Source organism: Oncorhynchus masou, chromosome 1, assembly GCF_036934945.1.
Source record: "Oncorhynchus masou masou isolate Uvic2021 chromosome 1, UVic_Omas_1.1, whole genome shotgun sequence".
Taxonomy (NCBI): Eukaryota; Metazoa; Chordata; class Actinopteri; order Salmoniformes; family Salmonidae; genus Oncorhynchus; species Oncorhynchus masou.
Window position 1 is genome coordinate 33,472,520 of NC_088212.1, and position 17,638 is coordinate 33,490,157.

Genomic DNA, 17,638 nt, shown 5'->3' on the forward strand with positions numbered 1-17,638 from the left:
GGCAAGCTGTGGTTAGTCAACCATGTGGAAACTCTCTCTTTCCCATCTCTGCAGACACACACACACGCACACACACAAAAGTGTGCACGTACAACCACACGCCTGGAAGCTGTTCATGGTGGCTTACATAACTTCCAAAACGCACACACAGATACACTCTCACACAGACACACTCTCACACTGACACAGCACTGAGTACCACATGCACTGACACAACTCTGATTACATGCATCCCACTCATGCTCGCACACGCACACACGCACGCACACACACACACACACGCACACACACACACACACACACACACACACACACACACACACACACACACACACACACACACACACACACACACACACACACACACACACACACACACACACTCTCTAACTAGGCCAAGCCAAATGAGATGTGTTGTATGAGAAACATCAACCATGACTAATCTAATAACCATTTGCTTCTGTGGAGGAGAGGAACGAGGTATGGATAAAGAGAGGTGGCAGAGGAAAGAATCTCTCTCATCTCCTCTTTTATTTTCCCTTTACTCTGCTCTCTTCTGCTCAGACGTGATCAGCAAGCTGGAGAACCCACAAAGACACACAGAGGGTACCCTGTCTCTCTCTCTCTCTCTCTCTCTCTCTCTCTCTCTCTCTCTCTCTCTCTCTCTCTCTCTCTCTGAGTGTGTGTGTATATATTTTGTTAGGATGTCTCTGTTGACATAGCTGTCGGGGATGCCTGGCATTGCTTTCCCTCCCCTCTCTATTGTCTGTTGTCTGTAACAAGGAGGACAGACCTGTTAGGGGAGCTGTTTGACCTTATCACCTCTTGCTACACCTGTATAGAGTAGGGTCCACCCACATTCGCCTGGTAAACTAGCTAAACCGATACCCTCACATTTCGTTTCAGAATGTGAGCTATCGTGGGATCAGGCTGGTTTGACGAGGCTACACCCACACTACAGTTGGGATAAACTGTCCACCTCAAACACAAGCACACATGTACACACAAACACAGGAAGGTCTTAGTCACCTTGACTCACGGGCTGGAAAATGTGCAGAGGAGAGGAGAGAGAGGGAGATGAAGAGAAAGGGAGACTAATCAGGTCTTATGTAACTATTTTCCTTGGACCCAGAAATAGCTCAGCACACATGGAACACTGGCGGACCCACAGACACACAGCCATGCTCTAGTCTGGAACCCATGCAGTCGGGAACACTCTGAGACTTCTAGAACCACACCAAAGATCTCACTCCAGGAAGCTTCAGAGAGGTTAAGTGGAACATAGGCGGTTTCTGAAGAGTAAATAAGGATATTCTCATTTCTAACCGACACACAGGCCCAGTCACATTTGTGACTATAGACGACTTCAGCTTCCCTGAGTATAGACAGAGGGTCACAGACCCCATTCTAACCAAGACCACTGTGTGTGTGTGTGTGTGTGTGTGTGTGTGTGTGTGTGTGTGTGTGTGTGTGTGTGTGTGTGTGTGTGTGTGTGTGTGTGTGTGTGTGTGTGTGTGTGTGTGTGTGTGTGTGTGTGTGTGTGCGAATGCATTTGTCTATGTTGTGAGTGTACATGCAGGCAGCCTAACCTATCATCCTTTTAATTAAATTAAGAGTTGACTGGAAGTCACAGATGTGTGTGTGTGGTTAGGAGCTAAATATGACCAGTATAAACATGTATAGTAGACATATAGCCACATGAGGAGTGGTGTGATACCGTATGAGGTAATTGAGCGCGCTGGAACACACATATGTGGATTACCAAAAGCATTCCTCCAATGATTCTGAATAATGATCTGAACAGTAAGTTTATCTTTCCTATAATAGCATGGCTGCCTGGTGAAACTGTGGCACTGAGACAAAAACAGGCTCAACAGTCCCATCTAGTGGTAAACAGAAGTCAACACATATCTCTGTCTGTACTGGGCAAGTACATGCTGTAATGTAGTAGTGAACCGCAGTATTGGTTTAGTGTATTAGGATCCCCGTTAGCTTCTGCACATGCAGCAGTTACTCTTCTTGGGGTCCACATAAAACATACAAATATATGACAAAGTACAGAACAGTTATAGACAAGAACAACATAAGACATTACATCGAATTCAAATACAAACAACATAAGAGGTATATATAGAAGAGACACCAAGAGACCACAAAAATACTATTTACACACTATTCAGATACACATGTTCATATTTGTATAAACAGTACATTTAAATTAGATATTTTTAAATGTTTATAGAAAGAGAAGAGGTGCTGTGATACTAATTATGTTTTTCATCTGTTTTTAAAGCTAAACTTGGATTAAATCTGTTTTAGGCTTGGGTACTGTGAAGAAACACATAGTGGAGTGGCTGGTGGGGTACGCATGCCTGTTTGAAGTGTATGCAAATAGATTATACAAGTGGTCAGACATTTTCAACGAGAAGTTTCATTCAAGATTTGATCACATACCACAACACTCAAACTGTCCATGTAAACTCGTGGTGTACACATTACACACTTCTCTGCCTTGTGCGGGAAAGAGAGCTCCACCTCGTGGCGATCAGTGGTCTCTGACAAGATCCAGTCTCTCTCACTGTCAAACTGGAGGCTCGTGTTGACTGGGATCCTCGGTCTCAGGCAGGCAGGAACACACAGGAACAAGAGAGAAACCCTGCTTAGAGTGCTGAGTACACTCACCCTCTCAGTCTCTCTTAGTCCCGGAGTCTCTCTGTCTCTCTCAGGCAGTAAAAGCCATGTTTGAATATAGTTCTACAACTCTGTCCTGAATGGAGTAATGCTTTAGCCTAGTTTCTCCCATGCTTTTGTGTGTGCGTGCATGCGTAGAGCATCATCATGACAAGTGTTTAAATTAAACAGAGGAGAAGTGTAGTACAGCGCCGGTTGGCACGGTTACAGTAACCAGGCCAGCTGATATTAAAGCATCATCCTGGGGATGTAGTCTGAAGTGCATTACATCATCTTGTACTGCTACACCAGATCTTGTAATTGTGCTAGCTGAGATTGAGAGAGAGAGGGGGATGAGGAGAGAGAGGGGGATGAGGAGAGAGAGGGAGATGAGGAGAGAGAGGGGGATGAGGAGAGAGAGGGGGATGAGAAGAGGGGGGTGAGGAGAGAGGGGGGATGAGGAGAGAGAGGGAGATGAGGAGAGAGAGGGGGGATGAGGAGAGAGAGGGGGATGAGGAGAGAGAGGGGGATGAGGAGAGAGAGGGAGATGAGGAGAGAGAGTGAGATGAGGAGAGAGAGGGGGATGAGAAGAGGGGGGGAGAAGCGGAGAGTGAGGGGAATGAGAAGAGAGGGGGGGATGAAGAGAGAGAGGGAGATGGGTAGAGAGAGGGGGATGAGGAGAGAGAGGGAGATGAGGAGAGAGAGGGGGATGAGGAGAGAGAGGGAGATGAGGAGAGAGAGGGAGATGAGGAGAGAGAGGAGGATGAGGAGAGAGAGGGAGATGAGGAGAGAGAGGGGGATGAGGAGGGAGGGGGAGAGATAAGTGCAGATAATGCTACAATAAGACCTTTGATGGTGAATTTGGGAAGCGTGACTGAGATGGTTTGCCTATATAGCTAACAACCGAAGACTTGGATGTCAATTAAGGCAGCCCTCCACACCTCTCTGATGCAGAGGGGTTGGGTTAAAAGCGGAAGACACATTTCAGTTGAAAGCATTCTGTTTTACAACTGAAGCAAGGCAGTTAACCCACTGTTCTCTGAGTAAGGAAGTTAACCCACTGTTCTCTGAGCAAGGCAGTTAACCCACTGTTCCCTGAGCAAGGCAGTTAACCCACTGTTCTCTGAGAAAGGCAGTTAACCCACTGTTCTCTGAGCAAGGCAGTTAACCCACTGTTCTCTGAGCATGGCAGTTAACCCACTGTTCCCTGAGCAAGGCAGTTAACCCACTGTTCTCTGAGCAAGGCAGTTAACCCACTGTTCCCTGAGCGCTGATGACGTGGATGTGGATTAAGGCGGCCCCCAGCACCTCTCTGATTCAGAGGGGTTGGGTTAAACGCAGAAGACGCATTTCAGTTGAACGCATTCAGTTGTACAACTGACGAGGTAAACTCCTTTCCCTTTGTTGTAATCAGAGCTGAAAAACACACAGACACACAAATTATAGATGAGAGGACCAGTAGAACCGTTACTACATGAAGGTCTAGAGATGTTATGTTGGGAAATGTCAAATCAAATCAAATATGTTGTGTTCAATGTAGGCCAACAGGTAACTGCCAAAATAAAGGAAAAAATATATAAAGTGTCTTAATAGTGTGCTGGGCCACCCTATTCTACGAGTGTCTGGACTTCTATTGTAGAAATGCGACAGCATTATTCAACAAGATATTCCATCCTTTGGTGTTTTGTTGATGGTGGTGGAAAATGCTGTCTCAGTTGCTGCTCCAACTGGGAATTTTTTCACATGACCCTAAGCATGATGGAATGCTAATTGCTCAATTAACTCAGGAACCACACCGTTGTGGAAGCACCTGCTTTCAATATATTTTGCATCTCTCAATTACTCAACTGTTTCCTTTCCCTGTATGATGGAATATTTTAGAATATATTGGGTCTTTCCACCTCAAAAAGAAAATGGAAGAGGATTTCGACACCCACCATCTCAGATTATTCTAAAATCGTTTCTGTAGTTCGTAACAGATATGATTAGCATTCCTGAAATATTTAAATATAATTTTATCTCTGAGAAATTCTGCAAATTACCTGCATGCAAATGTCCTATTTTAATTTATATGATTCAGATGATATTCAATAAATATAGTACACCTGATTTGGACCAAACTTCTTCCTACCAATAAGTAAGGAATCCCAAAAAATCTAAAACGCCACCCACAAACCCCCCACAACTCATGCCAATCCCACCCAAACAACCAATATACAGTATGACAAGTAGTATGAAGCTGTGGCTTTGACGGTTGCTTCTCCATTCAGTGTAGTGTATTCCCTTTGACTCTGGGGATGTTTTTTCCCCTGTTCAGAGAAATTTGTAAATGAAGTCGCTTGCATTATTTACCACAAAGTAGTGTGAAAATACCAGGTTTTGACCAGTAGATAATGCTGTTCCTGCTATACCGCCACACTCTTTTATCCATTTTGCTGGTCTCTTGTGTTATATAGATCACACACAAAAATATTTGCAACTTTTGGTAGAAAAACCAATAGATTTTGCTCATGATGAAAATAAATTGTGTAGCCATCCTCACAATTCAAGCCAGTCCTTCATGAAAGCAAAAAAACATAGTGTTACGCTCGTTGTTTGAACGAGGAGACCAAGGTACAGCATGGTAGGCGAACATCTTACTTTTATTAAAATGAACACCGAAAAACAACAAAAATACAGAACAAACGTAAAGTTCTGCAGGCTACACAGCAACTAAACAAAATCAAGATCCCACAAACTAAGGTGGGAAAAAGGCTGCCTAAGTATGATCCCCAATCAGAGACAACGATAGACAGCTGCTTCTGATTGGGAACCATACCAGGCAAAACAAAGAAATAGGAAAACTAGATTGCCCACCCTAGTCACACCCTGGCCTAACCAAAATAGAGAATTAAAATGATCTCTAAGGTCAGGGCGTGACACATAGCCAGATCCAAAGGGAATGCATTACAAAGTATAAAGAAGCAATACTCCAAGCCGCAGCTTCATACTACTTGTCAAACATAGAGAACTGATACTGTGTCACACCCTGATCAGTTTCACCGGTCTTTGTTATTGTTTCCACCCCCCTACAGGTGTCACTCATCTTCCCCATTATTCCCTGTGTATTTATACCTGTGTTCTCTGTTTGTCTGTTGCCAGTTCGTTTTGTTTCGTCAAGCCCACCAGTGTTTTTCCCTCTGTTCCTGTCTCTCGAGTGTTCCTGTTGTTTTAGTCTTACCGGTGTTGACCAGTTCTGCCTGCCCTGACCCTGAGCCTGCCTGCCATCCTGTGCCTTTGCCCCACCTATCTGGATTACTGTCCTCTGCCTACCTTGACCCTGAGTCTGTCTGCCTGCCGTCCTGTACCTTTGCCCCACCTATCTGGATTACTGACCCCTGCCTGCCCTTGACCTGTCTTTTTCCTGCCCCTGTTGGATTAATAAACTATTGTTACTTTGTTGTTGTCTGCATCGGGGTCTTACCTTGAAACGTGATAGTACGAACTGGGCATGACTAACCCAGCAGACCCTCCCAAGGAGCCATCATCAGTAGGCACAAGGAATTGCTTCTTGGTTTTATGGAAGGGGTCCAAATGTTGGCTGAATGCCATAACTGGGCGTTGGACATTTTGCTGGAGCAATTCCGCGGGTTATTTGGGAGGCCACAGTGGTAACCCCACAGCCCCTCAGTAACTCAGCTGTTTGCAGCGCCATCTCATCTGTCACTCAACCTTCTCGGGAGCCCCGCTTACCTCCTCTGGAACGCTTCAATGGTGAGCTGAGCACCTGTCAGGCGTTTCTAGCTCAGTGTGCCCTTATCTTCGAGCTTCAGCCCTCTTCCTTCCCCTCGTAATGCTCCAAGATAGCCTACCTCATTACGCTGATTTCAGGGAGGGCTCTCACCTGGTCTACTGCTGTATGGGAACAACAGTCGGCCATCTGCGTTAGTCTGGAGGGGTTTTTGATGCCCCGTTCTCCAGGAGAGAAGCTGCTCGGAAGCTAATCCAGCTCCGGCAGGACTCCCGCAGTGTGGCAGACTATGCGGTGGATTTCCGCAATTTGGCAGTGGAGAGTGCTTGGAACCAGGAAGCGCTGTCGATACGACGTCTCGGAGGAGGTCAAGGATGAGCTTGCAACTCGGGAGTTACCTACGGATCTCGATTCCCTTATCGCGGTGACAATCCGTATCGATGGGCGATTACGGGAATGACGGAGGAAGAGGAACTTCGATTTCGCACGCATGTCCACCTTGCCTTAGTGTCATCCAGAAAGTTCCCGACAGTCCCGTTGCTGAGAGAACCCGAGGCTTCCCGACCTTCACCGAGAGTCGCCGAAGACGGCCGAGTCACCGCTTCCCGATCCTATGCAACTAGGCAGAGCTGGGCTGTCGCCAGTGGAATGGCAATACAAGGTCAACACGAAGAGTTGTCTGTATTGTGGGACTCTTGGTCATGTTGTGTCCTCTTGTCCTTTAAAAGACCAGGCTCACCAGTAGGAGCGAGTAATCTGGCAGGCCATATGGAGAACTTTTCTGCTTCTCCTGGCACCCCCGCCATTCTGCAGCTGTCTATCGTTGTCTCTGATTGGGAATCATACTTAGGCAGCCTTCTTTCCCTGTTGTATTTGTGGGTAGTTATCTTTGTTAGTGGCACTATAGCCCTGTTAAGCTTCACGGTCGTTTCCTCATTCCTTGTTTTGTTGGCGACATTTATAAATAAAAGAATGTACTCTCACCACACTACACTTTGGTCACCTTCCGACAAAAGCCGTGACAAGCAACAAGTTTTTCTTGGTAAACCATTCTCGCGATTTTGTCATTATTGTTGAGCACCCCTCCTTTTTCTTTGTTTGCTGATGCACGATAGCCCACCTGAACTCATGATTAAAATACTATATGCCAATCCCTCAGCCATAGTAATAACAGGCAATACCTGCTCTGCTCCGTTCAAAATGACTAGAAGTAGCAGGCAAGGTTTCCCACCTCTGCTATTTTTGTCTATCGATAGGTTAGCTGACAAAGTAAAAAAAAACAATGTCCATGGGGCAGAATTCAGAGTGTTTCTGGGTGGCCAGACTATTAGTGAGAATGACAAGAATGTGGGGAATTGCAAGTGGCCTGTTTAAGCTCGTTTCATCTTGTTCTTGATAGCTGTCTCATTTTGAGGTGTTTTGACTGATTTCATGTCAATGCTAATATGGTTAAATTCGCTAGCTAGCTAACCAACAACTGTAATGATGTATTTGAGAGACAACAAGTGCTCATTGTGCAAATTAATTAATTAACTTAATAAACATTGGAGATGAAATATAGCTTACATGTTGTCAACAATCTAAACCTACCTTGTCTCTAACTCTATTGCCCTAACAATCTGGAGAATACATTGAGCTGAGCAACTTGAACATGCATCTAACTGGGAGAGAGATGGTTTCAAGTATCAGGTTATATTAGTCATATGTACGGGATACATATGGTATACACCATCCAACAAAATTCTTACTTGCAGGTTTCTTATCGACAATGCAACAACGATAAGAAATAATAAAAGATAAGAATATGAAAATAAAAGTAAATGGGTCAGTAAAATAGAATAAATATTTTAGCAAGTATAATACATGAAGCACAATTTATAGTCCAATATTTGGGGGAAGGTATTTTGGGGGTGAGTTCTGAGAGGACTGACAGAGTAGGGTCAGGGGACAGACAGACACCAGGCTATTGTGTGTAACAATACAGGGACACAAAGGATACATAATTCCTCAAACAATGGTGCGCACACGCACGCACATGAACTCCCGAACACACACACTCTGAAGGTCATACAGGGCCTCTTATGGTCCATGTCTGTCTATCGACAGCCAGCTGAATTGTTGCTGATATAGTACTGAGAGGAGGAGGACAGGTTGGGAGGAAGAGAGGAAGAGCTTCAGGCCAAAGATAGATCAGCCTAGTACAGTCTGAAATAGGGTCTAAAGGAGCTCCAAATGCAGGTCACTCTCTACTCCAAAAAGGAATGGATGAGATGGAGGAGGGGCGATGAGTGGAGGGGGGATTGAGAAAAGAGGACTGAGGCAGATTTCTGTTGCACTTAAAAATGAAAAAGATGATTTGCTAAATATAGATCTGAGAATAAGGGCCACGATCTCATGCTGCTACGGAACTTCTTAACCCTCTCATAGCCACACACACACACACTGAGAGAGAGAGAGAGAGAGACACACACTCATTGCGAGAGAGCGACACACACACAGAGAGAGAGACACAGAGAGAGAGAGAGAGAGAGAGAGACACACACACACACACACACACACACACAGAGAGAGAGAGACACACACTCATTGCGAGAGAGCGACACACACACAGAGAGAGAGACACAGAGAGAGAGAGAGAGAGAGAGAGACACACACACACACACACACTGACAAAGAAAGACACACACACATACAAACAAGGACATTGCCTAGAAAAACACTGCTTAACCTACAGTAAACACAGAAACCTGACAGTGTGTAGTGTGGGGGCACATCCCCATCCAGTAGAAAGTTGACTGGTTTATTTCCAATTCTAAGCTTGTTAATGTAATGTAAAATCAGCCAAACAAAGATGTCTCTGTCTGCAGACTCTCCTTTGATTCTCTGAGCGCTCCAGCTAACAGAAGCTCACAGAAGAAGTCTCAGATCTAAGTCTCAGAGCCACTCAGTGCCTAAGGCTCTCATTCTACTCTGCAGTTGCACTACTCTGGATCATTCAGTACCAATTGGAATGATTTCCAGTGTAAACAACAACTGCTGTAGAAGATGACAACACCACTAATACTGCCAGTGGTACTGCTGAGTCACCGTGACAACAGGATGGGTAGAGCAGAGCAGCATCAGGGTATGACTAGGAAGGACATCAGTGAATGGGTAGAAAGTGTAAAAGGCTCAGCAGCTCATTAACATGGTGATGATCCACTGGGAACTACTGCGAGAAAGAGAGGACTGGCTCTCTGTTACCATGGATTAGGGCTGGGTTTCCCAAACTCGGTCCTCGGGACCCCATAATCAACTAATCATCAAGCGGCGATAATTTGAATCAGCTGTGTAGTATTAAGACAAAAAACAAAACATGCACCCCTTCGGGTCCCGACTAGAGAGAGAGAAAGAAATAGGAGGAGGCGTTTGAGAGGAGAAACGGTGGTAGGCTTGATTACCAACAACGACGAGACAGCCTACAGGGAGCCTACAGGGAGGAGGTGAGGGCCCTCAGAGTGTGGTGTCAGGAAAATAACCTCTCAATCAATGTCAGCAAAACAAAAGAGATGATCGTGGACTTCAGGAAACAGCAGAGAGAGCACCCCCCTATACACATCGATGGGACAGCAGTGGAGAAGGTGGAAAGTTTTAAGTTCCTTGGTGGACATATCACGGCAAACTGAAACGGTCCACGCACACAGAGTGTGGTGAAGAAAGCGCAACAGAATGCGCAACAGTGCCTCTTCAACCTTAGAAGGCTGAAAAAATGTGGCTTGTCACCAAAAACCCAAACTAACTTTTACAGGTACACAATGAGAGCATCCTGTCAGGCTGTATCACCGCATGGTATAGCAACTGCACCGCCCACAACTGCAGGGCTCTCCAGAGGGTGGTGCAGTCTGCACAACGTATCACCGTGGGATAACTACCTGCCCTCCAGAACACCTACAACACCCAATGTCACAGGAAGCCAAAAAGATCATCAGGGACAGTATCCACCCGAGCCACTGCCTGTTCACCCCGCTTCCATCCAGAAGACGAGGTCAGTACAGGTTTATCAAAGCTGGAACAGAGATATTGAAAAAAAGCTTCTAGCTCAAGGCCATCAGATTGTTAAACAGCCATCACTAGCAGAGAGGCAGCTGCCTACCTCCAGACTGATATCATTGGCCACTTTAATAAATGGAACACTAGTCACTTTAATAATGCCACTTTAAGAATGTTTACACATCTCGCATTACTTATCTCATATGTATATACTGTATACTGTATCCTACACTATCTATTGCACCTTAGACGCTCTGTCACTGCTCATCCATATATTTTATATTTATATTTTATTATCCTTACTAGATTCTTACTAGATTGTGTGTATTAGGTTTTGTTGTGGAATTTGTTCATTATTAGGTTTTGTTGTGGAATTGTTAGATATCACCTGTTAGATACTGCTGCCCTGTCGGATCTAGAAGCATAAGCATTTTGCTACACTCGCAATAACATCTGCCAACCATGTGTATTTGACCAATTTTTTTGTTGATTTAATTTAATTTTAAGTGATTCAACCACACCTCAACACTTGCCTTAGTCAGAGGCCATCGTGAGACAATGCATTAGTGTTATATTATTCACCTGATTAATGGACATAAACTGTTGGTCTTCTGTTGATTGATCACTCACCTTACATGCCACCTCATCTTGTGCATGTTCAGTACTAAAGAAGTGTCTCCGTCAGGAGATCTGATCACATCTCTCTCATTACATCTCTCTGATGACCCTAATACTCTGTACATCTTCCCTATCTAGATCTCCTTTCTGAAGTCAAATAAGTTCAATCCAAACAAGCATTATTGTCGTGTCGGGTTCTGCTGCACTTTAGCTAATGGACAATGCTGGGAAACCTGTTCAGAGAGCGATACACAACATTTACACAGGAAACTAAACCACATGCTCACGGGACAGGAACAAGATCAATAATGCGTGTGCAAGCACACAGACATGCGCGCACACACACACAGACATGCGCGCACACACACACACACACACACACACACACACACACACACACACACACACACACACACACACACACACACACACACACACACACACACACACGTTAACGGTGATTAGATTGTGTACTCACATGCTGCTCTTCTTTCTGGAGGAGCTGAAGGAGCTCTTCCTGTGCTGACTGAGGGAGCCCCCCATGGCAACGCTGGGTGTGTATGTGTGTGTAGTGTGTGTTGTGTCTTATTCCAAGCGACAGGCGTATCTCTTTTAGAGCACTCTCTCCATATTCCCACTCTCTGAAAATAGTAGAATCCCAGTGATGAGGGCACGACCACTATAGCCTCTTCTCATCTCACACACCACATCCCTGACTAACTAGCTCCTTCTGCTTCTCTCTCTAGCTCCTTCTGTCTCTCTCTAGCTCCTTCTGTCTCTATCTCCAGCTCCTTCTGTCTCTCTCTCCAGCTCCTTCTGTCTCTCTCTCCAGCTCCTTCTGTCTCTCTCTCTGGCTCCTTCTGTCTCCTTTTAGCTCCTTCTCACTCTCTCTTGCTGCTGCTGATGTTGTATCCAGGGTGAATGGTCTGGCTGCTCAGGAGTCCTGATCACATGTCAACTATTCTGCCAGTCCCTGCCTCTCTCTCTGTATGTCTGCCAGCCCTCTCCCTCTCTCTCCTTCTATTGCTTCCTCTAACCCCTCCTCTCCTCTCTTCTCTCTCTCTCTTTCGATCGAGTTGTCCCTCCTGCACAGACCAGATTCCTTGCATTACAGAGCTTCTCTAAAGAAAGAGAGATAGTGGGAGTGAGAAAGAACGAGAGAGATGACGGGAAGGGGGTGGTGTAAAGGCCACTAAGCTCTAACAGTAAAGGGGGAAAAGGGAAGGAGGGTAGGGCTGAGGGTATTGTTCCAGAGGGAGACTCGCCCCTATTGTTAGTCAGCTGAACAACAGACAGAGGGAAGAGAGTGAGGGATGGTGGGAGGAGAGAGAGGGTTGTAAAACCAGCCTATATTTCTGTTTATTTATTTTCCCTTTTGTACTTTAACTATTTGCACATCGTTACAACACTGTATATAGACATAATATGACATTTGAAATGTCTTTATTCTTTCGGAACTTTTGTGAGTGTAATGTTTACTGTTAATTTTGTATTGTTCATTTCAGTTTTGTTTATTATCTATTTCACTTGCTTTGGCAATGTAAACATATGTTTCCCATGCCCATAAAGCCCCTTATTAAATTGAAATTGAATTGAGAGAGGGATGGTGGAAGAAAAGTGAGCATTAACACAGCCCCTGTTGTTCTGAGACATTCTACCTGCTGTGAACCAATGTGTGTCAGGACCCCTCCCCTAAGCCCAGCATTAGCAAGCACGTGTGCACGCACACACACACACACACACACACACACACACACACACACACACACACACACACACACACACACACACACACACACACACACACACACACACACACACACACTGAGAGAGAGAGCATGCCGAGGTTGGACTGCACAGCGTTCTTCTCAGTCAAAGAATGAAGGGAATTGGAGCACTGGTGTAAAGTACTTGAGTAAAAATACTGTAAAGTGCTACTTAAGTAGTTTTTGGGGTATCTGTACTTCAAATGTTCCTAATGTTTGGTAAACTCAGTGTAGTTCAAAAATTACATTTACTTTTGATACTTAAATATATTTGAAACCAAATACTTTTACTTTTACTCAAGCAGTATTTTACTGGGCGACATTCACTTTTACTTGAATCATTTTCTATTAAGATACACAATATATATACAAAAGTAGGTGGACTCCCCTTCAAATGAGTGAATTTGGCTATTTCAGCCACACCCGCTGCTGACAGGTGTATAAAACCGAGCACACAGCCATGCAATCTCCATAGACAAACATTAGCAGTAGAATGGTTTTACTGAAGAGCTTAGTGATTTTCAACGTGGCACCGTCATAGGATGTCACCTTTCCAACAAGTCAGTTTGTAAAATGCCTGCCCTGCTACAGCTGCCCTGGTCAACTGTAAGTGGTGTTATTGTGAAGTGGATACATTTAGGAGCAACAACGGCTCAGCCACAAAGTGGTAGGCCGCACAAGCTCACAGAATGGGACTCTTTTATCGATGGTAGTTATGATATTGTTTAGTACCTTGAGCGTGGCTCGTGACCAGCTCGGAAACCGGATTGCACAGCGGAGAAGGTACGGTGGGATTCGAAATGCTCAGTGATCTGTTTATTAACTTGGCTTTCGAAGACCTTAGAAGGGCAGGGCAGAATGGATATAGGTCTTTAACAGTTTGGGTCTAGAGTGTCACCCCCTTTGAAGAGGAGGATGACTGCGGCAGCCTTCCAATCTTTATGGATCTCGGACTATAGAAAGAGAGGTTGAACAGACTGGTAATAGGGGTTGCAACAATGGCGGTGGATCATTTTAGAAAGAGAGGGTCCAGATTGTCTAGCCAAGCTGATTTGTATGGGTCCAAGTTTTGCAGCTCTTTCAGAACATCTGCTATCTGGATTTAGGTGAAGGAGAAGCTGGGAAGGATTGGGCAAGTAGCTGCGGGGGGTGTGGATCTGTTGGCCGGGGTTAGGGTAACCAGGAGGAAAGCATGTCCAGCTGTAGAGAAATGCTTATTGAAATTCTCGATTATTAATTTATTGGTGGTGACAGTGTTACCTAGCCTCAGTGCAGTGGGCAGCTGGGAGAAAGTGCTCTCTCCTTACACAGCCTGGAGATGTGTTGGGTCATTGTCCTGTTGAAAACAAATTAGAGTCCTACTAAGTGCAAATCAGATGGGATGGCGTATCGCTGCAGAATGCTGTGGTAGCCATACTGGTTAAGTGTGTCTCGAATTCTAAATAAATTACTGACAGTGTCACCTGCAAAGTACCCCCACATCATCACACCTCCTCCTCCATGCTTTATGTTGGGAAACACAGATGCTCAAAAATCTCAAAATTCGACTCATCAGACCAAAGGAAAGATTTTCACCGTTCTAATGTCCATTGCTCATATTTATTGGCTCAAGCAAGTCTCTTCTTATTATTGGTATCCTTTAGTAGTGGTTTCTTTGCATCAAATCAACCAAGAAGGCCTGATTCAGTTAGTCTCCTCTGAACAGTTAATGTTGAGATATGTCTGTTACTAGAACTCTGTGAAGCATTTATTTGGGCTGCAATTTCTGACGCTGGTAACTTTATTGAACGTATCCTCTGCAGTGGAGGTAACTCTGGGTCTTTCTTTCCTTTGGTGGTCATTATGAGAGCCAGTTTCATCATGGCAATTGATGGTTTTTGTGACTGAACTTGAAGAAACATTCAAAGTTCTTGAAATGTTCTGCATTGACTGACCTTCATGTCTTAAAGTAATGATGGACTGTCGTTTCTCTTTGCTTATTTGAGCTGTTCTTGCCATAATATGGACTTGGTCTTTTACCAAACAGGGCTATCTTCTGTATACCACCCCTACCTTGTCACAACACAACTGATTGGCTCAAATGCATTAAGAAGGAAAGAAATTCCACAAATTAACGTTGAACAAGGCAAACCTGTTAATTGAAATGCATTCCAGGTGACTACCTCATGAAGCTGGTTGAGAGAATGCCAAGAGTGTGCAAAGAGGTCATCAAGTCAAAGGGTGGCTATTTGAATAATCTCAAATATAAAATATATTTTCATTTGTTTAACACTTTTTTGGTTACTACATGATTCCATATGTGTTATTTGATAGTTTTGATGTCTTCAGTATTATTCTACAATGTAGAAACTAGTAAAAAATAAAGAAAACCCCTTGAATGAGTAGGTGTGTCCAAACTTTGGACCGGTGCTGTATATACATATCATGGTGTGTATAGACAGTATGGACAGTATATGAATAGAAAAGGTGTGTACAGCACAAGTTATATAGGATGAGCAATGACTAGAATACAGTATACTGCATATTACCTTATGTGTTATCTCATAATGATCTTGACTAAATTGCAAAACAATTTTGAATCAGTTAAAAAATTCTACATAGAGATCATATCATCATATTTTAAGTTACTAATAAGACATAAGGCCCATACATGCTTATATCAAGCAATACGGTACACCAGTCAGCTTCAAATGAAATGTTATTAATATGATACATTTAGGTTCTAAATACGTAATGTCACGAAGTGCAAAACTTTATGTTATCAGAACAAAAGACATAATTTGGGAGTGAAGCAGAGGGTGAGTGCTCACAGAGCAGGGGTTAGGGGTCAGAGGTTAGGCGTCAGAGATTAGGGATATCTCACACAGCCCATTTTAAACAGGGAATTAGCTGCCTAGTCAGAACCTCCAAGCCTCTTCTGTGGTTGAAGAATGCTGAGAAAACTGAGATCTACTGTTCAGCTATCTCTGGTCCAGTGCATTACATTAAGCCACACCTAACACACTGGACCAGAGCTATTGTTCAGCTAGCTCTGACTAGCAGAGAAAAGTGAGGTCAGTGATGACTCATGCCATGTTAAAGGACTGCTGTGGGTTTGTTACTGGTTGACTGACTGCGAAACTAGCAGAGTTGGGGTCAATTCAGTAAGTACACTGAAATTCCAACTCCAATTCTCTTCAATGTTGGGTCAATTTCTGAATTGAAACCAACCCTGGAAACCAGTGTCAGAGATCTCCAGAGAGAGAGGGAATGTATGTACAGCTACAGGGGTGCTGCTGACATACCCTGTATAGCAGGATACTACATTTCACTCACAAGACACACCTATACAAGACAACCCTGTCCCCTTCCTAACCTCATACATTCCTGACTCTCCGATAAAGTACTTGGAGGAAAACATTTCTTGTGACAGTTCCATTAAAGATATATATCATAGTTATTTTTTACAATAGTTGAAATACTTAGCCTTTACATCATACAAATAAATACAACAACTTAATTACCCATAGTCAGTCAGTCAGTTAGGCTAGAGAGGAGTAACATGTAGCAATGATAAAGCATTCATGAAGGCTTTATATGCATAACAAAGAGGCAATGTCCTACATGTTTTTATACCCTTTATAAATGCTTTTATGAGGTCTTATGCAGCAGCTAAGTAAAGTGTTGTTACCCTTTTGGGAGTCAGGACTGATTTTATTTATTTATTTCACCTTTATTTAACCAGGTAGGCTAGTTGAGAACAAGTTCTCATTTGCAACTGCGACCTGGCCAAGATAAAGCATAGCAGTGTGAACAGACAACACCGAGTTACACATGGAGTAAACAATTAACAAGTCAATAACACAGTAGAAAAAAAGGGGAGTCTATATACATTGTGTGCAAAAGGAATGAGGAGGTAGGCGAATAATTACAATTTTGCAGATTAACACTGGAGTGATAAATGATCAGATGGTCATGTACAGATAGAGATATTGGTGTGCAAAAGAGCAGAAAAGTAAATAAATAAAAACAGTATGGGGATGAGGTAGGTGAAAATGGGTGGGCTATTTACCAATAGACTATGTACAGCTGCCAGTTCGGATTTAAGTATAACTTTTGTGTGACTGACGCCTTTAGTGAGAGGTCTAATGCTTTAATATTCAATCATTTCTGCCCTCTGAATTTATATTCGTTATATAAATAGGACCATGTGCACCTTCATCAGATGAACCACAACATGTCAGCTAAATCGGTTTAATTCATCAATGCATAAAAGCAACTAATGTCAGCCTTTAAATGCTTTATTATCCAAATGTTTAAAGTGCGTGTGGATGACAGAGAAAATGCATTTGACTGTTAGCGCTTTCAAGAGGAATGTAAAATTGCCAATAAACCATGTGCCATCGCAAATCTCTTCCCAACTATTTTGAAATCTATATGGCTCTCTGCCAATAATTACATTTAGAGGATTGGAGGATTCAAAATTAATATCTAAGGGTATTTTTTTGTTAGGGAAAATCTGGAAAATGACATGCACAAGAGATGGTGGTAATATTTTATAATATTACGTTAATAATAATTTTCCTTTTAGAGAATATAATACATGGCATCCAGGTCAGGATAACCAAAGCATTTCTTTATTAAAGACTATCAGAAATAATGTTGCTACTTATTTATTTTCATCCAAAGCCATGAATGAGTGAGTCATTAAGCTTTCATGTAGGTGCAGTGGCTATATAACCGCGCCATCAACTTGATTATTTAGCAGACATCACTTGATTATATCCCATGTGTAACTCTGTGTTGTATGTGTCACACTGCTTTGCTTTATCTTGGCCAGGTCGCA

General features: G+C 43.5%; 1 protein-coding gene across 1 annotated transcript in view; it reads right to left on the bottom strand.

The window, feature by feature from the left end:
- Positions 1–12,129, bottom strand: part of LOC135542486 (transforming acidic coiled-coil-containing protein 1-like) — a 30,540-nt gene extending 18,411 nt beyond the window's left edge. The window contains exon 1 of the mRNA XM_064969487.1: positions 11,526–12,129. Within this exon, the coding sequence (XP_064825559.1) occupies positions 11,526–11,590 (65 nt within the window). The 5' untranslated portion in view covers positions 11,591–12,129. The remainder of the gene's footprint in view (positions 1–11,525) is intronic.
- Between the last annotated feature and the right edge of the window lie 5,509 nt (positions 12,130–17,638).